Source organism: Ascaphus truei, chromosome 7 (genome assembly GCF_040206685.1).
Source record: "Ascaphus truei isolate aAscTru1 chromosome 7, aAscTru1.hap1, whole genome shotgun sequence".
NCBI classification, from domain to species: domain Eukaryota; kingdom Metazoa; phylum Chordata; class Amphibia; order Anura; family Ascaphidae; genus Ascaphus; species Ascaphus truei.
In genome coordinates, this window is record NC_134489.1 from 106,384,034 (window position 1) to 106,410,427 (window position 26,394).

Sequence of the window (26,394 nt, forward strand, 5' to 3'; positions counted from 1 at the left end):
TGGAATTGTATATTTGTTTTAAGAACGGTTACTTTTATTGCTAATAATTTTTCCAAGTCTTCCCTTCACCCTTTTAACTTCTCCCCTTGTTTTTAAAAACTTCTTTAACACCGAAGAACTTGTTCCATTCCCACGCACATCTCCTTATAGTGCCCTGGTCTGCTCTCTCTCTCTCTCTCTCTCTCTCTCTCTCAATATCAGCCATAACCTGCATCTCCTCTCACCACACACCTTTTAGTTTGGATTGCACCGCACATGCCAAAGCCAGACGTGGAAAAAACAACATGCCAGCTTATTTTCAGCAAGTTTTTATAGGCGGAAAGCTGTAAACTTGAGCCGATTTGTATCCAGTGTAACATTGATCAATTGCCATCATTCCTCATCAGTCTCTTTATTTTGTATTGTTCCTTAGTCCCAGACTTCCCACATGTAAACCAATAACATGAATACAATAAAACCAGTTGTATTCCTCAAATATCCTTTTTTCTGGCCTGCACGACCAAAAATAGCATTTTGTTCATCTTAAAAATTCACCTGACCTTGGTTAAAAAAAAAAAATTATACCAGAAGCGGAGATTTGTGTATTTTCTAGTTCATTTGTTTTATTTGTAACAATTGTAACTGCAGAGCGAGTATTGGCACAAAGCAGCCGGTTATTGGCAGCCTCGGGACAAACTTTCTGTCCATAGATGGCGATGCACATGTACCACTAATCAGACCAAATCGGGTGAATGTGCCCCCCTTTCATTTTTTACCAATTGTTCCATAATATGAAATATTCTGCATCACTTTCACTGATCGGGTTAAGAAGTTCTGCAGCATCTTGCACCCACTATGGCCCAGATCCACAGAGGGGTGTTAGCCTCTCCGCATGCGTGGGAGCTGAGGCTAACGCTTGGCGCCCTTATGGAGATCGGAGCATGTGTCTACATTTGATGTGACTTGTAAATACTGTTTCTCTCCATATAAAGAGAGCGCAACTAGAGGTGTCACAGCAACGGACGCCTGCGTTTGTTTTTCAGCACGAATCCAGAGAAACCTTGCTGGGATTCAACATGGTGAATTATCGAGCTTGCAAGAATTTGTGGAAAGCTTGTGTGGAGCATCACACCTTCTTCCGGCTGGACTCGCCACTGCCTCCCCAGAAGAACTTCTTTGCACATTACTTCACTTTGGGTTCCAGGTTCCGGTACTGGTGAGTCATCCTTATGCATCCCATAGCACGCAAATGCCGAAACCCTTCCTAAAGATCTGTATTACAGTGAACCTATCCATGCCAGCAAGTGTTTCCAGTGAATGTGCTGCAATATAAAGCAATACTATGTATGACCTCATGCTTCCTAGTGTCTGTTTGTACATAGTGAGCAGGAGAAATAGTCAATAGCTAACACAATGAAGTTTGGGCATCCTTTCTGGTATTCTTTAAACACTTAAAATGACCTACTTTAGCAATATAAACTTTTGGTTACTACTGTGGGTAAAAGCAGTGCATGTAACATGGCAGGCATAGCATGTGTCTGTATAATGGGTCTATAATGGGTCTATTCAAGTTACATTGAGTGTTCTGATCTGCGGTTGTGTACATGTGCTGTGAGGCCTGCTCATTTTCAAGGCTAATTTTCCCCAGACTCCATTTGTAAAACGGCTATTATTTTTGGCATGAATAACCAGTAAAATGCTTGAAAAAAAAAAAACTAAGAATGATTTATTTATTGAGTTACCAGAACTCCCTCCTACTATCTCTGTACGTTCTCCCTACCCACCAATTAGACTGTAAGCTCCTCGGGGCAGGGACTCCTCTTCCTTAATGTCTAAAGCACTTATTCCCATGATCTGTTATTTATATTATCTGTTATTTATTTGATTACCACGTGTATTACTGCTGTGAAGCGATACGTACACTAATGGCGCTATATAAATAAAGACATACAATACAATCTTATGGAAGTATCTTTTAAATGTGAGCCGACGTGGCCTGCAGCTTGTTGCCTTACTCGGATAAGCTCTTGGCTTTTAACATCCTTGGTCAGCCTTCTAGGTATAGATGCCTGAACTAATCCCTTAAGTAATAAACAGGCCTGTAGGGCAATGCTCTGTACTAAGGAGATTACGCGCAGGACTTTCAGATGAAACCTAGCTGTTCAAAAGTACAATAATTACTCTCAGTGACTATTTATTTTTCTTGGCTATAAGCACATACACCGTTATTACTGGGATTGCGGTTTCATGCCTATGAGCAGGCTAATTTTAGAAGTTCAATTGACGCCTCCGAAGGGTACCTGGGAATGTGTCAGGACGCCTCTGAACCGTGTCGTGCAAGAGAGTGAGGTTACCAAGTGCCACGCACAAGTGTAACTTCTGATGGGCCGAACATTCCTTGCGGATCCAATTCCTTCTGGATCTCTTCAGATGACAGGCCACCTTTTCCTGTCCATTCATAATGGTGTCAACTATATCCGTGTTGGTTGACAGGCCCAAGTGTGTTGGCAAACAGTCCCTATCTAAAAATTGTCTAAGACAGATCTTGGCTCGCAGAGATGCTCGAACCTAACTCCAGTACGCTGCGAAACACTAAACCTGCGCGGTCATTAGAAAGCGCGTGTATCACTTTCAGGCAGCATTTTTGTGTTCAAGAGCCTTATCTTTTCTCCACCTCCCAAAACGAGCAGGCTGCAATATGATTTAATACGGAGTATGACCACATTCTTTTGCTTCAGCCTGAAGCTTAATAATTTATATTTCTTTGTAAGCTCCTTTTCATCCCTAACAATTCAGGTACTCCAAATGCAATTATGTACTCGTCTGCAGTTTAAATCATGGATGTTAATTCTGTTAGTCTGGCCTACACGTGAAAGAGTGGAGGGGGGAGCAAAGTGATTTTATTACCCAACCATATGTGGCTAAACAAAGGCACAGGGAGATGAACTAGTTTACCCATTATCATGTCAAATGGATTATGTAGTTAATCCTGAAACACATTTGTGTATTCGACAATAAATGCCTTAACCACTACACCACAGTCTTGAGTGTCAGGCAGCCTTCACACCCACTCTGAAAGATTCTATCTGCCAGTTTCCACGGTGAGGGTTCCTCACCGGCGCTTAGTGGTTTAAATGTTATTGGGGCCAGTTAGTGGGGGCGGGCAGCGGGAAGATAATATTTTTGTTAAGAGTTTACACATGCAAGTGGCTAGATATATTCACTATTGTTTTACATTGTTGCACATTCATTTGACCTAAAGTCCAAGATTCATTAAGCCGCCATGTGGGGTACCACTGGGTATCAAGGCAGTTACCGCTGCACCGTGGCCCAATACCCCACATGGCGCCTTAGTGAATCCTGACCAGAGAGAAGCTTGGATATGTTCTCATACACCATTTAAAGTAGTTTCAATGCTTTTTGTTTTTCCCCAGTGGGAGGACCGAGGTCCAGTCTGTACAGTATGGGAAGGAAAAGGCTAACAAGGACCGCGTGTTCGCTCGGTAAGGCCAGCATCGCTTACGTGACTGGTGAAATAAATGTTTGTTATTGTATGTTGCCCTGTTTTTTGAGGTTGACGAACACCATTGGTTTTACATCTCCCTTTTTTCAATTTGCTTTGTACAAATGCTATTTTAAGGACCCCGGACACGAACGCTGTGTTTATGGTTTGCCAAATGATATAGAGTAGGTTTGTGTGTGATCTTTTACTACCGGTTACCCAGAATGGCATGTAACCCAATATACCTGCCGAAAAATGAGGTTCTTTCCCTGGCACGCTATTTTAAACATGCAATCCTTTAGCGCAGGGTGGGAGGGAAACTCTAGTCCTCAAGGGGCCACCAACGAGTCAGGTTTTCAGAATATCCCTGCTTCAGCACAGGTGGTGGTCTTCAATTGAGCCACCTGTGCTGAAGCAGGGATATCCTGAACACTTGATTTGTTGATGGCCCTTGCGGACTGGAGTTGGCCAGCCCTCAGGGTCACTCAGACACTTCCTTCAGCTATTAACATTTTTTTTTGTATTCAACTTATTGAACTTGCATCCAATGAAGATCTCGGAAGCGATTGAAAGGCTTCTTTACATGGTAGTATTATTGAGATACCGCCGGCAGATAAAAGCACGCCATATAATGTTATGTATGGTTTACATTCTGTGTATTTTTGTTGAGAATTATGTTTAGTTTCAGGCACTAACAATATATTTCTTATTTTGTTATTTGTTAATTATACATTTGCCTCTGACTCACACCACAGCTGTGGCTCCTAATTTCTGAAACCCTGGCACCCCCCGTCTTCTGGACTGGATTTCCCTTCCAGCCGGATCTGTTTATGTATTCACGCCCGTAATGTTTTTGCAATTTGTCTGCAATGGATTGAACGTGACATTGACTTTCGGACCACTGGGAAAATATCTTGGACATTATAGTCGATTTGGAATAGGAGCTATAGAATAATAATTGCTGTACGAATTGCTTTATTTAACCACCACCACTGCTTGTTAAACGCCTTTTATTTACAACAGAAATCTGACTAATATACTAATTAAAACATGCAAAAATAAGCAGCATTTTATTTGCATGGGGAATACAGCCGTGAGTACGTGTATGCAGTGGGGCAAGGGTGGGCAACTCCAGTCCTGATGGACCGTCAGATTTTCAGGACATTCATGAGTCAGCACAGGTGGCGCAATCTGAGCCGCTGATTGAGCCACCTGTGCTGAAGCAGGGATATCCGTAAACCCTGATCTGTTGGTGGCCCTTGAGGATTGGAGCTGGCCGCCCCTGCTGCACTGTATCATCGGTGTAAAGTGTCACTTCTGACTTGCCAGGTTTGATATGTTGGGTTTGGCACCTGTGAGCACAGCCGTGTAACGAGAACATGTGTATCTGCGGTAGTTATTCCTTGTACTCGTGTTCGGAGGGTGTCCGATGCATTCCGTTTCAGAATACTCCTGTTTTTTCTAAGTAGAAGCATCTTTGAAGTTCCAAGTATGTAAGTAGTTGTAGTCACTATTGCTTAATATTGAAAAGCTTGTTCATTTTTAAGGGTTGGCTATGAAAAATGTACTTTAAGAAACAAAATAAACAGTTACTATGTGGTTCAAATGATACCATTAACCAGAATTATTACCCAGGACTTTGGGGAGGTAGTTGATGTTACTTTGACAGTTCTTAAAGTGCATTGGCACTTTAAAAAAAAAATAGATGCAGCATTTGCTTACTTTTTAAGAGAATGTAATTATTTAAGCAAAGCAGCCGATCGATCCGTTCTCCCATGATCGATCGGTGAAGATCCAGCTTCCCAGGGTTCACAATATGGCCGCCTAGGTCAAAAGAGGAAGTGCTGTGGCTTCCTAAATGGTTGTTCTAGCAAATCAAGGAAGCTTGATACATAACTCAGAGTGGGGGGGGGGGGGGGAGAAATACAGTAAGTATTATCTAAGGCCTCGGGCATGGTCAGCGCCCGCTGCTGCTCGGCAGTGAGCCCCTGCAGCCGCAATGAGAGCGGCTTTAGCAGGGGCTCGTGCACGCTTCCGCAAGCGTGCGGAAGCATAGGTCTTAAACCATTTTTTAGTTTCTGCGCTCGCCGGAGCGCAGGGCCGGTCACGTGAGCGTTTCACCCAATGAGGGCGAACCAGCTCCGTGATGTCGCAGCCCCCCCCCCCCCCCCGACACGCCCCCGGACGGCGTGCGGTCTAAGGCCAGGGAAAGCATCTGCTTTCCCTCAGTCTCAGCGCGCCTCCGCATGGCTGAAATCACTATGGAGCAGAGACCGGGGGGGGGGCGTGGCGGAGGAGTGACGGGGGCGCGGCCATGACGTCACCCGGCAGGTTCGCCCTCATTGGCTGAACCACTGGGGGGCGTGCCTAGCCGCTCGACGCGAGTTCCTGCTCTCAATTCTATTGAGAGCAGGAGTAGCTCTCGCGCGAGCGCTGCGGCCCCCCCTCGCAGCGGGCCCGGCGCCATTGCGGGGAGGGCTAAAGTGAGCGCAGCGTCCGCCACAGCGGACGCTGTAGCAGGCAGCGGGGGCAAGGCCTAATACTGCACCAATGCTCTATATGAAAAACACACAGAATGTTAAAGTTAATGCTGTGTTGTTTTGTTACAGGTTTGAAGCAGGCGGTCTCACGGAGATGAGCTGTGCTAATTTCAGCTTCGGGGACCCCCTGCTTCCTGAGGTACTTGCCTTCATAATAGGGGGTGCCTGTTTCTCTGCAGGTAGCCGCTCCGACGGTGATTGTTGGGGCTAAAATAATGGCAGCTTTAAATGTCCCGCGTCCTGCGGGCCAATAGGAAGTCGTGATGTCATCCCTTGCGGCCTCCTATTGGCTTGCGTGACGAGTGGCATTCAAACATAAAGGAGATAGCGGCACCCCATGTGGAGGTAAGTATTTGGGGCCCCAGAACTGAAATGAATGCAGCTCAGCTCCAGAGACCCCTTGCTTCAATCCTGTAACAAAAACACCAACTTGTTGTGCTGCTTTGTGTAGCCTAATGATAAAATATTTTACAATCAACGCCAAGTGTGATTTGTTACTGTTTGCCAGCAAACAGCACGTGGTTTGGAAGCCAATTGCTTTCTCATTTGCATTGTGTATCATAGTTTTAGATGCAATAACGTTATGTAGGAGGTGTTTCACTGATTCCTTTGGTGTCACTTCTTTTTAACACATCCTGTGTATGAGAGGCCCAGTACAAAGAGCTTTGCATCCGTGCTTCCGTCGCTGAAGGAGAAAGAAGGGAAGTCAGGTCTCATGATTCATTACCCAACTTTCATTCCTCTCCAAGTATTAAAGGGTCAGATAGAAGTGGCTATTCGCAACAAATCAAACTCTATTTAAGCATGTTAAATATGATTAATGTTCTGTAGATATAAACTCTTGAGTTTCTCGTTGTAGGAATCCTTTATCATTTCGGCTCCTCGTTCTCTCAGCAAAATCTTCTTTTATTTCTATTCTGATGTCCGTTATATTCGAACATTGACAAAAATCTGCTCCAAGGCATTATGGGGGTTATGCACAAAGCAGTGCAAAGTTTTTTTTATAAGTGAGATAAATGCCTTTATGGCGCAATATTGCGTGCAGCGTGATTCACAAAGCAGTGATAACACTGCAGTATCGTGATTAAAAGGCCTTTTATCATCAAAACACAGTTATTGCTAAAAAATGTGCGCCATAAAGCATTTATCTCGCTTAAAAACACTTATCACTGCTTTGTGCATAGCCCCCAATGTCTGAGATTGCACGACGAGTCCAGTTCGTACACATGCTCTGTTTTTAATAACTCTTCAGATGAAACGCAGCTCATCGCATCACATTTGTGGTGTCTGCTAGTTACAGGATGGGTTTTTTTTCTAAATAGGAACACCCATACTCCTATCTCGTATTTACCAGACACTGCCTGGAGCACATTTCTCACTATATGTAGCAGCTCCACAAGCCCGTTAAGTCAATAATGGAAACCCGAACATGCGGTTAATTATCTCCCCTTGTTAGATATACAGAGATCCGTCTCCAGCATCTTCTGAAATGTTATAGAAGCTGTTTCTGTGCGTTCACATGTACAAGAGACCTTTGTTTTTGGGAAGACCCTGTACACACCATTTAGTTTATGTAGCCTGTGTAACTTGGGAAGAAGACATGGTGACTTATTCAGTGTGATACAATGCAACTTAAACGGGGAATTTAGTGCGAAAACTACCCGATCAGATGCTTCAGCACTTACAGAATCAGCCCCTTTTGCCTTTTATATCCCTGAAAATGAGCCTGCAGTGTGTTACCGAATGGACTATCCCTATATACTTCCATAAAGCTTTTTCTTAGAGAAAATATTAAACTGGCCCCAACATGCAGATCCTCTCAATACATGAAATAAGTGTTTCCTTTTGAGGTCAGTGCTCACTCCCACTTCACGCCCGGTAATATTGAGTGTGGTTTAGGACCCTGTGGGGGAGCTGATCTCCGTTAGGGCAGAGGAGATTTGACACATTTGAGATGCACAGAAGGGGCATTGCTTTAGTCCTGTGCATGTTGGGCAGAGTGGGCATACTGGATACAAAGTGCAGAGAATGCTCATCCAGCTGTTCACTACATTTCATGCAGCTATAGATGCAAATAAATGTATTGATAATCTATAATGATGTAGACATGGGGTGCGCAAAGTGGGGAGCGAGCGCAAGATTTTTCAGGGGGGAGGCGATTGCAGAGGCCCCGCTCTCTTCCCCACTGCATTTAAATTACATGCTGGGGGATCGCGTGAGGCCTCTGCAATATCGACTACTTTGTCTTTGGCGACGCGTCACTACATCAAGTCTGCTTCAAATTACGCAGCAGGGTCACGTGACTCAGCGGCGTCATTTGACGCCGAGGACAAGGAAAGAGGGGGGCGCGAGCAGGCAGGGTTACGCAGGGGGGAAAGTTTGCGCACCCCTGATTGTAGATTAGGGGTAGCCAACTCCAGTCCTCAAGGGCCACCCAAAGGTCAGGTTTTCAGGATATCCCTGCTTGAGCCACCTGTGTTGAAGCAGGGAAATCCATAAAACATGACCTGTTGCTGTCCGTTGAGGACTGAGTTTGAGACCCCGGGTTTAAAATATAAGAGGCCTGGGGCATAGCTCAAAAATATACGTGTTTAAATTCACACAGAATAAGGCAATAACCGAAACCATTTTTGAGTACATTTATTTTACTCTTTTAAAGTGGGACTCGCTGTGGAAAGCATTAAACTGCTTGTCTCACACAAAAGAATGTAAATTAAAAAAGTAAATGTCACGTTTTTGACCCCTTGCGTGCCAGAGGTGCACGGCAATGTGGGGCAGAGAATAATCCTGGGTGCGCTTGGCATTGTTTTGGTGGTGGCGGGGTTAATGTTGAGCATTAAGAAATGAAACTGTGAGTCTGGGAGAGTGCGCTATGAAATACAAATTCAGCATTGTGGTGACTTCTGAACCAAGTTGCCGCTCACAACAGGAAATGCAGAAGAAAAGGCATGAGTGGGTGGGTCTCCGAGGTTCAAAACTGTTTATTAGAGTCAGAAAACCCTAATATTACCCCGACACACTAAGCCGTGCCTGTCATGGAGCGAGATTGCATGCTCGGCCCACACTGAGCCTGTCAGGTGAGTCCTTGCAGCACGAGGTGGCTTTATTTGTGTAATGACATCATCCGGACCAGTCGGACGCCGTTTCAGGGGGTCGCCCGTATTATGGAACAGAAATACGTGGCTTGGGCTTGTGAGAACTGTCAATTGTATCCATTAAAATATCCTCTGAACAAGTGAAAAGGCCTAGGATTGCTGCTCAATGAAACAAACCGGGTGATCAAAGGAACCGACCAGAAATGCACATCGTTCCAATGCTTTTGCTATTATTGCTGGCTCACTTGTAATCGAATGTGTTAAAGTGAAAAGCTCACTTTATCGTGTCACTTGAATGTTTTTTTTATTTTCATCGGGGATACTGTGAATGTAATCTTACATGGCACTAATTTAACTTTGGAAAACAAAAGAACAGATCTGAGCGCTCCTACCAATTTGGGCTGAAATATACTGGGACACGATGACGAGGTTGGCGGTTTGAATCATGTTTTGATCAAAAGATGCAGCCAAATGGCTCCTTTGTCACACAGACTTTGGCCTAAGTGTAAACACGTCGCTAGTATATTTTAGCCAAATTGGTAGGAGTGCAGGATCTGTTATCTTATTTTCCATATATGTAAGGCCAATACTTTAAACAGCAGCAAACTCCTAAAGGGAGAAGTGAAGGTAATATGTACAGCCGTCTAGTCCTTTAACTTTGCCATCAAATGTTTATCTGGCATCATAATTTTAGGGACGGTGACACTTTGCCCTCGAAAGAGTCGTTTCCACCAGCAGGCTTATCAGAATAAAGATTACATGCATATAGATTAGCCCTTCAAAGTAATCGAGAAACCTTCAATATATTTAAAAAAAAACTTAAACTAATACTTAACTGATTATTGTCTATATCGACCCTTCTTGATGATGCAGTTTTGGAAAGTGGCAACAATTTAGAACAATTCCAGTGAAAGCCCTCCTCACATGCCGTGTAAAATATGAACTTTTGTTGAAGTTTTTTTGTAGCGATTTAGGTTACTATATAATGGTACCCGTTAGACGTAGCTAAAGGGCACCCCCAAACCAGAGGAGCGGTCACGTGATCGCCGGTATCAGAAGAGCGGTTGCACTCCGGTGCTGCCACCCCTCTGACACTCACAGGGTTAAAAACATATATATTTTCCCACTGGTTGAGAGAATAGCACTGACCCGTGAATTAGGAAAACCGCTGTCTGTTCTACATGGCTTTGGAGAAATTATCTTTAATTATTTACCTTGGGCACCAGAAACTATATTGGAAGCCCTGTGGGGCAGGGTTTTGTGACGATTGTATTATGTATACAGCTACAAACTACAGCAGTAAAACCTGTATCAATGACCCGTGCAATACGTTGCTAGCCCGTCCTGCCAGCGAAAGGCGTAATAAAAATGTATATAAAGGCGAAAAGTTCTGACATGCTGCAGGTATTAAGACATTTGCTGGAAAGAACTGAGCGCGTATGCTGCTTTATTGTAAATAAAATGCTTTTGTGTACGCAGGTCCCCAAGCAAACCATTGTCCCGTAAACTGGTCAGCGAGATGGACTGGGATATAGTGAGCAGGAACTCGTTATCTAACGAGAGACTGGAAACGCAAAGCCTGCCTTCCCGCTCACCGCCCGGGACCCCTAATCAGTAAGTCGTTCTGTGCAGGACCCCTGCGTCATGACTGGCCAGACGTCACATAACAGAAAGGGGGTTGGCAGAGCATTGGTTTGCAGCAGGGGTGGGCATCTCCAGTCTTTACGGGCCGCCAACAGGTCAGGTTTTAAGGATATCCCTGCTTCAGCAAAGGTGGCTCAGTTGGAGACTGCATCCCCTGTGCTGATGCAGGGATTGAGGACATGGCACACGGATTTGAAAAATGAAAATATTTATTTAAGCGAACACGAAGTTTCGACCGCAATGGTCTCCCTGTCCTCCATCTTTCTTTGTGTACCGAGGATTAGCTGCAGCCCTTCGTTCATGGATGGGAGCGCCGGTAACTGTATCATCTCTTACTTTCATTTATTTGGCGCGCAGCGTTTATTCTCTTTCGCTTTGCTGAGGCAGGGATATCCTTAAAACCTGACCTGTTGGCGGCCCTCGGACTGGTGTTGGCCACCCAGCACGAAAAGTACTACACTTGTTTTTTCGTCCCGGCACCTTTAATGTTAGTCTGAGGCACCCCTGGGTTATCGGGCACCCATGTGCAGAAACGCCGATTTTGTCTTATAAAGTGTCCATCAACCACATAAAGCTGCAGTTCAGGCTCCCGTTTTTTTTTTTTTTTTTTTTTTACTTCAATAGTTTCATGTGGGCAATCTCTAATTACCTAAAAACTGCATAGCGGCCGGTCAATTCGTTCTCCGTCTATTGATCGGCAAAGTTTGACGACATCTTTAAATATGGGGAATGTAAACCGTTGCTATAGGAACAAGCATGCTTGTTAAAATAGAATACAAGAAAATTGGTCTTTCAAAGTTGTTGTTTTTTAAACAGAAAATGCTAAAAGTATTTTTTCTTACTACAGAACTGATTTATTAAAAAAACACACATGCAGGATATTGGCTGTACTGCAGCTTTAAGCGCAGTGAACTCTCAGGGTCCAACCTGCACATGTATCCCATACTATGTCCGAGCAGCAATCCCTGTCACCCAGGGATCACATTTAATTATAACTTCGTCAGAAGTGAAACGTCCTATTCACTGTTCTTCTTACTTTCTGACCCAGCCGGAATTCTGCATTCACTCAGGAGGGGACACGTCTCCGCCCTTCTTCCGTCGGCCACCTGGTGGACCACATGGTTCACACCTCTCCAGGCAAAGTCTTTGCCAACCACAGATCTCCGTCCTCCACCCAGGCCAACAGCATCGTCCTGGACTCCCCACAGTAAGCCTTCTCCATCTCATGATATGTGTGGGTTTGAGCGGCAGCCGGTGCTTCTGTAATGTAAAACGCCCTTTTCTGTAATATTACTGCATTGCCGTTATTTTTATACTGCGCCAAGTGACTATCATTTATTTTTTCCTGCCTTTGGGGATTTGTAATGATGGATGACGGCCTACTCATGACCTGTTAAAGTACGTTAGACAATATTGAGGTTGCTTTTGGTTCTGCTCTCTGTAAGGAGGACTTCCCGTCTCTTTAATCATGCAGTAGGATCCCCAAGGGGTCTTCTTGTGTGTGTTTATTTTCTCATGTCTTCTGATGACTGGCAATTCTCTTATTTAATGTGTATCGTGGGATATAGATCATGAGTGGCCAACTCCAGTCCTCAGGGGCCACCAACAGGTCAGGTTTTAAGGTTATCCCTGCACAGGTGGGTGCAGTCTTCGACAGGGCCACTACTTTGCCACCTGTGCTGAAGCAAGGATATCCCTCCTACCTGGCCTGTTGGTGGGACTTAAGTAGTAGCCCTGATCTAGATGCAAAAAAATCAGCAGAGAGCATTGTATGTACCGATACATACAAGTGGTTTGGTTTCCTGTGGGACGCACACTTCCGGTGAATGATACCTTTAAAGTGGGAGTCAAAAATGGCGACCAAACAATTATTTTTTTTTAACTTCTTTTCAACGTAACGGAGTTTTTAGAAAGTTTAAATCGCCCTTGTGTTTTCATGGGAAGAGACTTGTATCCTGTTCAAATGAACGTCATTGTTTCCAGCTGGTTTAGGAGAATCCTCCTTTTATCTACTTGTAGCTGTCTGGCCAGTGATCGCATCGTTAGGACTTTGCATAACGAGCATTGGGGAAAGCCAGATTGGCAGTTTGTTGGTAGACACAATGATTCATAAACAGTCTGTGAGGAGGGTTACCGGCTCTGCCCTTTAACCCGGGCTGAGGTGAAAAGCTGTGTAATGCGACAGGCCTCAGGGTAGAGCGGTCCCATGTTAAAATAGACGAGAAGCAAAAGGTGACACGGAGTGCTCATTTACATGTCATTACCCAGAGTCCCTGGCTGCAGTGGAAGCGCTGTATGCCAAGAGATAATGGGGAAGGGCAGGGCTGTCTGAGGCGTGAATGTGCTCACAAGAGGTATTTATACTTGCTGAAAATGTCACAAACATCCAAAACATTTTGTTGTGGAAACATTTAAAGATTGAAAAAAATGATACTGTCATGTTTTATATACATATACCAGCCAATCACTGACATGTAACCCATTCAACCGGGCTTCGGCCAATCACTGACATGTAACCCATTCAACCGTGCTTCGGCCAATCACTGACATGTAACCCATTCAACCGTGCTTCGGCCAATCACTGACATGTAACCCATTCAACCGGGCTTCGGCCAATCACTGACATGTAACCCATTCAACCGTGCTTCGGCCAATCACTGACATGTAACCCATTCAACCGTGCTTCGGCCAATCACTGACATGTAACCCATTCAACCGTGCTTCGGTCAATCACTGACATGTAACCCATTCAACCGGGCTTCGTCAATCACTGACATGTAACCCATTCAACCGTGCTTCGGTCAATCAAGTCGTCATTATGAGAAAAAAAGTAAAATAATATTTTCTATTAGCATGGTTACATTTCCTTAGGTAAGCCAATTTATTTTGCCCGAACCGAGGGGTCCCTCGGAAATGCTCTGGTTCCCCCGCCCCCAATGTTTGGCGCACCCCTTGTTCCCACGGTTCTGCCCCTGGAAACCAAATGGCCACAGGGTTAGTACTTGCTCCGAAGACCAATAGAAAGCTACAATGTAATTGTGAGATGACATCACTGACTTTCTATCGGTAACCCCGCTGACATCACTGACTTTCTATCGGTAACCCCGCTGACATCACTGACTTTCTACCGGTAACCCCGCTGACATCACTGACTTTCTATCGGTAACCCCGCTGACATCACTGACTTTCTATCGGTAACCCCGCTGACATCACTGACTTTCTATCGGTAACCCCGCTGACATCGCTGACTTTCTACCGGTAACCCCGCTGACATCACTGACTTTCTACCGGTAACCCCGCTGACATCGCTGACTTTCTATCGGTGACATCGCTGACATCGCTGACTTTCTATCGGTGACCCCGCTGACATCACTGACTTTCTATCGGTAACCCCGCTGACATCACTGACTTTCTACCGGTAACCCCGCTGACATCGCTGACTTTCTATCGGTGACATCGCTGACATCGCTGACTTTCTATCGGTAACCCCGCTGACATCACTGACTTTCTATCGGTAACCCTGCTGACATCGCTGACTTACTACCGGTGACCCCGCTGACATCGCTGACTTTCTATCGGTGACATCGCTGACATCGCTGACTTTCTATCGGTGACCCCGCTGACATCGCTGACTTTCTATCGGTGACATCGCTGACATCACTGACTTTCTATCGGTGACCCCGCTGACATCACTGACTTTCTATCGGGGACCCCGCTGACATCACTGACTTTCTACCGGTGACCCCGCTGACTTTCTACCGGTAACCCCGCTGACATCACTAACTTTCTATCGGGGCCCCGCTGACATCGCTGACTTTCTATCGGTGACCCCGGTGACATCGCTGGCTTTCTACCGATGACGCCGGGGACATTGCTGACTTTCTATCGGTGACCTGGCTGACATCGCTGACTTTCTATCGGTGACCCCGCTGACATCGCTGGCTTTCTACCGATGACCCCGGGGACATTGCTGACTTTCTATCGGTGACCTGGCTGACATCGCTGACTTTCTACCGGTGACCTCGCTGACATCGCTGACTTTCTATCGCTGACCTCGCTGACTTTCTACTGGTGACATCACTGACTTTCTATCGGTGACCCCGCTGATTTTGGTGGCTTTCTATCGGTGACCCCGCTGATGTCGGTGACCCCGCTGACATCACTGACTTTCTATCGGTGACCCCGCTGATTTCGGTGGCTTTCTATCGGTGACCCCGCTGATATCGGTGGTTTTCTATCGGTGACCCCGCTGACATTGCTGACTTTCTATCGATGACCCCGCTGATACCGGTGACCCCGCTGACATCGCTGACTTTCTACCGGTGACCCCGCTGACATATAGTTGTCATTTTTTGGCTGTCACCAGCACAAGAAACTACTGTTCCACCCTCCTTGCCCCCCCAAGATGAGACCCGGGGGTCCCTGTGAGGTGTGCGCGATCTCCAGCTCCGGGGACCCTCTGGTTCTGGAGGTACTCGGCCTCCGAGTCCCCCTCAGGACTTCCCATTGGCCCATGTGACACAGGGCATTTAAAGTGGGGTTAAAACTTGGATGTTGGATATTAGGCTGCCTCCTTCACACAGCGATCCGCGTGTCGCTCGCCGTGGGCAGAAAGGACACGGACACTTTGATGATTAGCTTCAGGATGTGGTAAATATATGTTAAAAAGTGAGAACTTCATAGAAAGTTTAAAATAAGGTTTGAAACGCGCACACGGGTTTGCTTTGTACAATTTGAGATATCCATGTTATCTGGGTAACGTTCACTTTTTTAATTTTTTTAAAGGAAAACACTGGAAATATATACATATTTTTAATAATTACAGTTGTGACAAAAGTTTGTTGGAAACTATAAAACAAGCATTGTATCCTTCATGTGAGCAACCAATTAATGTGATCAGATATACATATTTGCCAGGTGGGTTGCATTTAATTGTTATTTTGTCAATGTTTCAGGAAGTCGTGGGAGACATATGGGTGTGTAAGATCCCCAGTGGGCAGATACTGTATATCACAGGGTGGCTATAGACAGGGGCGGGCAACTCCAGTCCTCAAGGGCCACCAACAGGTCAGATTTTAAGGATATCCCTGCTTCAGCACAGGTGGCTCAGCCGAAGACACGGCCATTGATTGAGCCACCGGTGCTGAAGCAGGGATATCCTAAAAACCTGACCTGTTGGTGGCCCTTGAGGACTGGCGTTGCCCGCCCCTGACTTGGATCACCAGCTATTATCATCAACAGGGTTTACTTTAAAAAGTTAGAGAGAAATCGGTCTTGTATATTCGTCTCTTACCACTTTTGTGATGCTGGAATCGTGTTAGAAATATGACATTTTTTTCAGTGGCTATCGGAGAGGTGTCGTCAATTTTATAAATCTTCTATTTCTGTGCAAATAATATGATTTGCTTTTATTGGATTAATATGACGAGTGTCCTGGGTATTTCATTCATTACTTGTACCAGAATATGTGCTTGACATTCGTTTTTTAACCTTGCTCTATTCAAGCGGTTCTGGCTTTTACTTTATTCATTAGACTAGTTGTGTACCTGTATTAGGATTAGGAGCCCTGTGTGAGAGTTGTGTACCTGTATAATAGATGTATTAGGAGCCCTGTGTGTGAGGTGTGTTCCTGTATAATAGATGTATTAGGAGCCCTGTGTGTGAGTTGGGTACCTATATAATAGATGTATTAGGAGCCCTGTATATGAGAGGTGTGTACCTGTATAATAGATGTATTAGGAGCCCTGTATATGAGAGGTGTGTACCTGTATAATAGATTTATTAGGATCCCTGTGTGTGAGTTGGGTACCTGTATAATAGATGTATTAGGAGCCCTGTGTGAGAGTTGGGTACCTGTATAATAGATGTATTAGGAGCCCTGTATAAGAGAGGTGGGTACCTGTATAATAGATTTATTAGGAGCCCTGTGTGTGAGTTGGGTACCTGTATAATAGATGTATTAGGAGCCCTGTGTGTGAGGTGGGTACCTGTACAATAGTTGTATTAGGAGCCCTGTGTGTGAGGTGTGTACCTGTATAATAGATGTATTAGGAGCCCTGTGTGTGAGGTGGGTACCTGTATAATAGATGTATTAGGAGCCCTGTGTGTGAGGTGGGTACCTGTATAATAGATGTATTAGGAGCCCTGTGTGTGAGGTGTGTACCTGTATAATAGTTGTATTAGGATCCCTGTGTGTGAGTTGGGTACCTGTATAATAGATGTATTAGGAGCCCTGTGTGTAAGGTGGGTACCTGTATAATAGATGTATTAGGAGCTCTGTGTGTGAGGTGGGTACCTGTACAATAGTTGTATTAGGAGCCCTGTGTGTGGGGTGGGCACCTGTATAATAGATGTATTAGGAGCCCTGTGTGTGAGGTGGGTACCTGTATAATAGATGTATTAGGAGCCCTGTGTGTGAGGTGTGTTCCTGTATAATAGATGTATTAGGAGCCCTGTGTGTGAGGTGGGTACCTGTATAATAGATGTATTAGGAGCCCTGTGTGTGAGGTGTGTTCCTGTACAATAGATGTATTAGGAGCCCTGTGTGTGAGGTGGGTACCTGTATAATAGATGTATTAGGAGCCCTGTGTGTGAGAGGTGGGTACCTGTATAATAGATGTATTAGGAGCCCTGTGTGTGAGCTGGGTACCTGTATAATAGATGTATTAGGAGCCCTGTGTGTGAGTTGGGTACCTGTATAATAGATGTATTAGGAGCCCTGTGTGTGAGTTGGGTACCTGTATAATAGATGTATTAGGAGCCCTGTGTGTGAGTTGGGTACCTGTATAATAGATGTATTAGGAGCCCTGTGTGAGAGTTGGGTACCTGTATAATAGATGTATTAGGAGCCCTGTGTGTGAGTTGGGTACCTGTATAATAGATGTATTAGGAGCCCTGTGTGTGAGTTGGGTACCTGTATAATAGATGTATTAGGAGCCCTGTGTGTGAGGTGTACCTGTATAATAGATGTATTAGGAGCCCTGTGTGTGAGGTGTGTACCTGTATAATAGATGTATTAGGAGCCCTGTGTGTGAGTTGGGTACCTGTACAATAGATGTATTAGGAGCCCTGTGTGTGAGTTGGGTACCTGTATAATAGATGTATTAGGAGCCCTGTGTGTGAGTTGGGTACCTGTATAATAGATGTATTAGGAGCCCTGTGTGTGAGTTGGGTACCTGTATAATAGATGTATTAGGAGCCCTGTGTGTGAGAGGTGTGTACCTGTATAATAGATGTATTAGGAGCCCTGTGTGTGAGGTGTGTACCTGTATAATAGATGTATTAGGAGCCCTGTGTGTGTGGTGTGTACCTGTATAATAGATGTATTAGGAGCTCTGTGTGAGAGTTGGGTACCTGTATAATAGATATATTAGGAGCCCTGTGTGTGAGAGGTGGGTACCTGTATAATAGATGTATTAGGAGCCCTGTGTGTGAGTTGGGTACCTGTATAATAGATGTATTAGGAGCCCTGTGTGTGAGAGGTGGGTACCTGTATAATAGATGTATTAGGAGCCCTGTGTGTGAGGTGGGTACCTGTATAATAGATGTATTAGAAGCCCTGTGTGTGAGGTGTGTACCTGTATAATAGATTTATTAGGAGCCCTGTGTGTGAGTTGGGTACCTGTATAATAGATGTATTAGGAGCCCTGTGTGTGAGGTGGGTACCTGTATAATAGATGTATTAGGAGCCCTGTGTGTGAGGTGGGTACCTGTATAATAGATGTATTAGGAGCCCTGTGTGTGAGTTGGGTACCTGTATAATAGATGTATTAGGAGCCCTGTGTGTGAGTTGGGTACCTGTATAATAGATGTATTAGGAGCCCTGTGTGTGAGTTGGGTACCTGTATAATAGATGTATTAGGAGCCCTGTGTGTGAGTTGGGTACCTGTATAATAGATGTATTAGGAGCCCTGTGTGTGAGGTGGGTACCTGTACAATAGATGTATTAGGAGCCCTGTATATGAGAGGTGGGTACCTGTATAATAGATTTATTAGGAGCCCTGTGTGTGAGGTGGGTACCTGTACAATAGATGTATTAGGAGCCCTGTGTGTGAGTTGGGTACCTGTATAATAGATGTATTAGGAGCCCTGTGTGTGAGAGTTGGGTACCTGTATAATAGATGTATTAGGAGCCCTGTATATGAGAGGTGTGTACCTGTATAATAGATGTATTAGAAGCCCTGTGTGTGAGGTGTGTACCTGTACAATAGATGTATAAGGAGCCCTGTGTGTGAGTTGGGTACCTGTATAATAGATTTATTAGGAGCCCTGTGTGTGAGTTGGGTACCTGTATAATAGATGTATTAGGAGCCCTGTGTGTGAGGTGTACCTGTATAATAGATGTATTAGGAGCCCTGTGTGTGAGGTGTGTACCTGTATAATAGATGTATTAGGAGCCCTGTGTGTGAGTTGGGTACCTGTACAATAGATGTATTAGGAGCCCTGTGTGTGAGTTGGGTACCTGTATAATAGATGTATTAGGAGCCCTGTGTGTGAGTTGGGTACCTGTATAATAGATGTATTAGGAGCCCTGTGTGTGAGTTGGGTACCTGTATAATAGATGTATTAGGAGCCCTGTGTGTGAGAGGTGTGTACCTGTATAATAGATGTATTAGGAGCCCTGTGTGTGAGGTGTGTACCTGTATAATAGATGTATTAGGAGCCCTGTGTGTGTGGTGTGTACCTGTATAATAGATGTATTAGGAGCTCTGTGTGAGAGTTGGGTACCTGTATAATAGATATATTAGGAGCCCTGTGTGTGAGAGGTGGGTACCTGTATAATAGATGTATTAGGAGCCCTGTGTGTGAGTTGGGTACCTGTATAATAGATGTATTAGGAGCCCTGTGTGTGAGAGGTGGGTACCTGTATAATAGATGTATTAGGAGCCCCGTGTGTGAGGTGGGTACCTGTATAATAGATGTATTAGAAGCCCTGTGTGTGAGGTGTGTACCTGTATAATAGATTTATTAGGAGCCCTGTGTGTGAGTTGGGTACCTGTATAATAGATGTATTAGGAGCCCTGTGTGTGAGTTGGGTACCTGTATAATAGATGTATTAGGAGCCCTGTGTGTGAGGTGGGTACCTGTATAATAGATGTATTAGGAGCCCTGTGTGTGAGGTGGGTACCTGTATAATAGATGTATTAGGAGCCCTGTGTGTGAGAGGTGGGTACCTGTATAATAGATGTATTAGGAGCCCTGTGTGTGAGGTGGGTACCTGTATAATAGATGTATTAGAAGCCCTGTGTGTGAGGTGTGTACCTGTATAATAGATTTATTAGGAGCCCTGTGTGTGAGTTGGGTACCTGTATAATAGATGTATTAGGAGCCCTGTGTGTGAGGTGGGTACCTGTATAATAGATGTATTAGGAGCCCTGTGTGTGAGGTGGGTACCTGTATAATAGATGTATTAGGAGCCCTGTGTGTGAGGTGGGTACCTGTATAATAGATGTATTAGAAGCCCTGTGTGTGAGGTGTGTACCTGTATAATAGATTTATTAGGAGCCCTGTGTGTGAGTTGGGTACCTGTATAATAGATGTATTAGGAGCCCTGTGTGTGAGGTGGGTACCTGTATAATAGATGTATTATGAGCCCTGTGTGTGAGGTGGGTACCTGTATAATAGATGTATTAGGAGCCCTGTGTGTGAGTTGGGTACCTGTATAATAGATGTATTAGGAGCCCTGTGTGTGAGTTGGGTACCTGTATAATAGATGTATTAGGAGCCCTGTGTGTGAGTTGGGTACCTGTATAATAGATGTATTAGGAGCCCTGTGTGTGAGTTGGGTACCTGTATAATAGATGTATTAGGAGCCCTGTGTGTGAGGTGGGTACCTGTACAATAGATGTATTAGGAGCCCTGTATATGAGAGGTGGGTACCTGTATAATAGATTTATTAGGAGCCCTGTGTGTGAGGTGGGTACCTGTACAATAGATGTATTAGGAGCCCTGTGTGTGAGTTGGGTACCTGTATAATAGATGTATTAGGAGCCCTGTGTGTGAGAGTTGGGTACCTGTATAATAGATGTATTAGGAGCCCTGTATATGAGAGGTGTGTACCTGTATAATAGATGTATTAGAAGCCCTGTGTGTGAGGTGTGTACCTGTACAATAGATGTATAAGGAGCCCTGTGTGTGAGTTGGGTACCTGTATAATAGATTTATTAGGAGCCCTGTGTGTGAGGTGGGTACCTGTATAATAGATGTATTAGGAGCCCTGTGTGTGAGTTGGGTACCTGTATAATAGATGTATAAGGAGCCCTGTATATGAGAGGTGTGTACCTGTATAATAGATGTATTAGAAGCCCTGTGTGTGAGGTGTGTACCTGTACAATAGATGTATTAGGAGCCCTGTGTGTGAGTTGGGTACCTGTATAATAGATTTATTAGGAGCCCTGTGTGTGAGGTGGGTACCTGTATAATAGATGTATTAGGAGCCCTGTGTGTGAGGTGGGTACCTGTATAATAGATGTATAAGGAGCCCTGTGTGTGAGTTGGGTACCTGTATAATAGATGTATTAGGAGCCCTGTGTGTGAGGTGGGTACCTGTACAATAGATGTATTAGGAGCCCTGTGTGAGAGGTGGGTACCTGTATAATAGATGTATTAGGAGCCCTGTGTGTGAGTTGGGTACCTGTATAATAGATGTATTAGGAGCCCTGTGTGTGAGTTGGGTACCTGTATAATAGATGTATTAGGAGCCCTGTGTGTGAGGTGGGTACCTGTATAATAGATGTATTAGGAGCCCTGTGTGTGAGTTGGGTACCTGTATAATAGATGTATTAGGAGCCCTGTGTGTGAGTTGGGTACCTGTATAATAGATGTATTAGGAGCCCTGTGTGTGAGGTGGGTACCTGTATAATAGATGTATTAGGAGCCCTGTGTGTGAGTTGGGTACCTGTATAATAGATGTATAAGGAGCCCTGTGTGTGAGTTGGGTACCTGTATAATAGATGTATTAGGAGCCCTGTGTGTGAGGTGTGTACCTGTATAATAGATGTATTAGGAGCCCTGTGTGTGAGGTGGGTACCTGTATAATAGATGTATTAGGAGCCCTGTGTGTGAGGTGGGTACCTGTACAATAGATGTATTAGGAGCCCTGTGTGTGAGGTGGGTACCTGTATAATAGATGTATTAGGAGCCCTGTGTGTGAGTTGGGTACCTGTATAATAGATGTATTAGGAGCCCTGTGTGTGAGTTGGGTACCTGTATAATAGATGTATTAGGAGCCCTGTGTGAGAGGTGGGTACCTGTACAATAGATGTATTAGGAGCCCTGTGTGTGAGTTGGGTACCTGTATAATAGATGTATTAGGAGCCCTGTATAAGAGAGGTGGGTACCTGTACAATAGATGTATTAGGAGCCCTGTATAAGAGAGGTGGGTACCTGTATAATAGATGTATTAGGAGCCCTGTGTGTGAGTTGGGTACCTGTATAATAGATGTATTAGGAGCCCTGTGTGTGAGGTGGGTACCTGTATAATAGATGTATTAGGAGCCCTGTGTGTGAGGTGTGTTCCTGTATAATAGATGTATTAGGAGCCCTGTGTGTGAGGTGGGTACCTGTATAATAGATGTATTAGGAGCCCTGTGTGTGAGGTGGGTACCTGTACAATAGATGTATTAGGAGCCCTGTGTGTGAGGTGTGTTCCTGTATAATAGATGTATTAGGAGCCCTGTGTGAGAGTTGGGTACCTGTATAATAGATGTATTAGGAGCCCTGTGTGTGAGTTGGGTACCTGTATAATAGATGTATTAGGAGCCCTGTGTGAGAGGTGTGTTCCTGTATAATAGATGTATTAGGAGCCCTGTGTGTGAGTTGGGTACCTGTACAATAGATGTATTAGGAGCCCTGTATAAGAGAGGTGGGTACCTGTATAATAGATGTATTAGGAGCCCTGTGTGTGAGGTGGGTACCTGTATAATAGATGTATTAGGAGCCCTGTATGTGAGAGGTGGGTACCTGTATAATAGATGTATTAGGAGCCCTGTGGGAGAGTTGGGTACCTGTATAATAGATGTATTAGGAGCCCTGTGTGTGAGTTGGGTACCTGTATAATAGATGTATTAGGAGCTCTGTGTGTGAGGTGGGTACCTGTACAATAGATGTATTAGGAGCCCTGTGTGTGAGGTGGGTACCTGTATAATAGATGTATTAGGAGCCCTGTGTGTGAGGTGGGTACCTGTATAATAGATGTATTATGAGCCCTGTGTGTGAGGTGGGTACCTGTATAATAGATGTATTAGGAGCCCTGTGTGTGAGTTGGGTACCTGTATAATAGATGTATTAGGAGCCCTGTGTGTGAGTTGGGTACCTGTATAATAGATGTATTAGGAGCCCTGTGTGTGAGTTGGGTACCTGTATAATAGATGTATTAGGAGCCCTGTGTGTGAGTTGGGTACCTGTATAATAGATGTATTAGGAGCCCTGTGTGTGAGGTGGGTACCTGTACAATAGATGTATTAGGAGCCCTGTATATGAGAGGTGGGTACCTGTATAATAGATTTATTAGGAGCCCTGTGTGTGAGGTGGGTACCTGTACAATAGATGTATTAGGAGCCCTGTGTGTGAGTTGGGTACCTGTATAATAGATGTATTAGGAGCCCTGTGTGTGAGAGTTGGGTACCTGTATAATAGATGTATTAGGAGCCCTGTATATGAGAGGTGTGTACCTGTATAATAGATGTATTAGAAGCCCTGTGTGTGAGGTGTGTACCTGTACAATAGATGTATAAGGAGCCCTGTGTGTGAGTTGGGTACCTGTATAATAGATTTATTAGGAGCCCTGTGTGTGAGGTGGGTACCTGTATAATAGATGTATTAGGAGCCCTGTGTGTGAGTTGGGTACCTGTATAATAGATGTATAAGGAGCCCTGTATATGAGAGGTGTGTACCTGTATAATAGATGTATTAGAAGCCCTGTGTGTGAGGTGTGTACCTGTACAATAGATGTATTAGGAGCCCTGTGTGTGAGTTGGGTACCTGTATAATAGATTTATTAGGAGCCCTGTGTGTGAGGTGGGTACCTGTATAATAGATGTATTAGGAGCCCTGTGTGTGAGGTGGGTACCTGTATAATAGATGTATAAGGAGCCCTGTGTGTGAGTTGGGTACCTGTATAATAGATGTATTAGGAGCCCTGTGTGTGAGGTGGGTACCTGTACAATAGATGTATTAGGAGCCCTGTGTGAGAGGTGGGTACCTGTATAATAGATGTATTAGGAGCCCTGTGTGTGAGTTGGGTACCTGTATAATAGATGTATTAGGAGCCCTGTGTGTGAGTTGGGTACCTGTATAATAGATGTATTAGGAGCCCTGTGTGTGAGGTGGGTACCTGTATAATAGATGTATTAGGAGCCCTGTGTGTGAGTTGGGTACCTGTATAATAGATGTATTAGGAGCCCTGTGTGTGAGTTGGGTACCTGTATAATAGATGTATTAGGAGCCCTGTGTGTGAGGTGGGTACCTGTATAATAGATGTATTAGGAGCCCTGTGTGTGAGTTGGGTACCTGTATAATAGATGTATAAGGAGCCCTGTGTGTGAGTTGGGTACCTGTATAATAGATGTATTAGGAGCCCTGTGTGTGAGGTGTGTACCTGTATAATAGATGTATTAGGAGCCCTGTGTGTGAGGTGGGTACCTGTATAATAGATGTATTAGGAGCCCTGTGTGTGAGGTGGGTACCTGTACAATAGATGTATTAGGAGCCCTGTGTGTGAGGTGGGTACCTGTATAATAGATGTATTAGGAGCCCTGTGTGTGAGTTGGGTACCTGTATAATAGATGTATTAGGAGCCCTGTGTGTGAGTTGGGTACCTGTATAATAGATGTATTAGGAGCCCTGTGTGAGAGGTGGGTACCTGTACAATAGATGTATTAGGAGCCCTGTGTGTGAGTTGGGTACCTGTATAATAGATGTATTAGGAGCCCTGTATAAGAGAGGTGGGTACCTGTACAATAGATGTATTAGGAGCCCTGTATAAGAGAGGTGGGTACCTGTATAATAGATGTATTAGGAGCCCTGTGTGTGAGTTGGGTACCTGTATAATAGATGTATTAGGAGCCCTGTGTGTGAGGTGGGTACCTGTATAATAGATGTATTAGGAGCCCTGTGTGTGAGGTGTGTTCCTGTATAATAGATGTATTAGGAGCCCTGTGTGTGAGGTGGGTACCTGTATAATAGATGTATTAGGAGCCCTGTGTGTGAGGTGGGTACCTGTACAATAGATGTATTAGGAGCCCTGTGTGTGAGGTGTGTTCCTGTATAATAGATGTATTAGGAGCCCTGTGTGAGAGTTGGGTACCTGTATAATAGATGTATTAGGAGCCCTGTGTGTGAGTTGGGTACCTGTATAATAGATGTATTAGGAGCCCTGTGTGAGAGGTGTGTTCCTGTATAATAGATGTATTAGGAGCCCTGTGTGTGAGTTGGGTACCTGTACAATAGATGTATTAGGAGCCCTGTATAAGAGAGGTGGGTACCTGTATAATAGATGTATTAGGAGCCCTGTGTGTGAGGTGGGTACCTGTATAATAGATGTATTAGGAGCCCTGTATGTGAGAGGTGGGTACCTGTATAATAGATGTATTAGGAGCCCTGTGGGAGAGTTGGGTACCTGTATAATAGATGTATTAGGAGCCCTGTGTGTGAGTTGGGTACCTGTATAATAGATGTATTAGGAGCTCTGTGTGTGAGGTGGGTACCTGTACAATAGATGTATTAGGAGCCCTGTGTGTGAGGTGGGTACCTGTATAATAGATGTATTAGGAGCCCTGTGTGTGAGGTGGGTACCTGTATAATAGATGTATTAGGAGCCCTGTGTGAGAGGTGGGTACCTGTATAATAGATGTATTAGGAGCCCTGTGTGTGAGTTGGGTACCTGTATAATAGATGTATTAGGAGCCCTGTGTGTGAGTTGGGTACCTGTATAATAGATGTATTAGGAGCCCTGTGTGTGAGTTGGGTACCTGTATAATAGATGTATTAGGAGCCCTGTGTGTGAGGTGGGTACCTGTACAATAGATGTATTAGGAGCCCTGTGTGTGAGTTGGGTACCTGTATAATAGATGTATTAGGAGCCCTGTGTGTGAGGTGGGTACCTGTACAATAGATGTATTAGGAGCCCTGTGTGTGAGTTGGGTACCTGTATAATAGATGTATTAGGAGCCCTGTATAAGAGAGGTGGGTACCTGTATAATAGATGTATTAGGAGCCCTGTGTGTGTGAGGTGGGTACCTGTATAATAGATGTATTAGGAGCCCTGTGTGTGTGAGGTGGGTACCTGTATAATAGATGTATTAGGAGCCCTGTGTGTGAGTTGGGTACCTGTATAATAGATGTATTAGGAGCCCTGTGTGTGTGAGGTGGGTACCTGTACAATAGATGTATTAGGAGCCCTGTGTGTGAGTTGGGTACCTGTATAATAGATGTATTAGGAGCCCTGTATAAGAGAGGTGGGTACCTGTATAATAGATGTATTAGGAGCCCTGTGTGTGAGTTGGGTACCTGTATAATAGATATATTAGGAGCTCTGTGTGAGAGTTGGGTACCTGTATAATAGATGTATTAGGAGCCCTGTGTGTGAGGTGGGTACCTGTATAATAGATGTATTAGGAGCCCTGTGTGTGAGTTG

At 44.7% G+C, this 26,394-nt stretch overlaps 1 protein-coding gene across 3 annotated transcripts in view; it reads left to right on the forward strand.

Moving 5' to 3' along the window:
- The window catches only part of PTPN4 (protein tyrosine phosphatase non-receptor type 4), a 117,194-nt gene that overhangs the window by 62,047 nt on the left and 28,753 nt on the right, over positions 1 to 26,394 (forward strand). For all 3 annotated transcript variants that reach the window (XM_075609769.1, XM_075609770.1, XM_075609771.1), the window contains exons 12-15: positions 1,023 to 1,195; positions 3,414 to 3,482; positions 10,596 to 10,730; positions 11,809 to 11,967. In XM_075609769.1, coding sequence (XP_075465884.1) covers positions 1,023 to 1,195; positions 3,414 to 3,482; positions 10,596 to 10,730; positions 11,809 to 11,967 — 536 coding nt within the window. The remainder of the gene's footprint in view (positions 1 to 1,022; positions 1,196 to 3,413; positions 3,483 to 10,595; positions 10,731 to 11,808; positions 11,968 to 26,394) is intronic.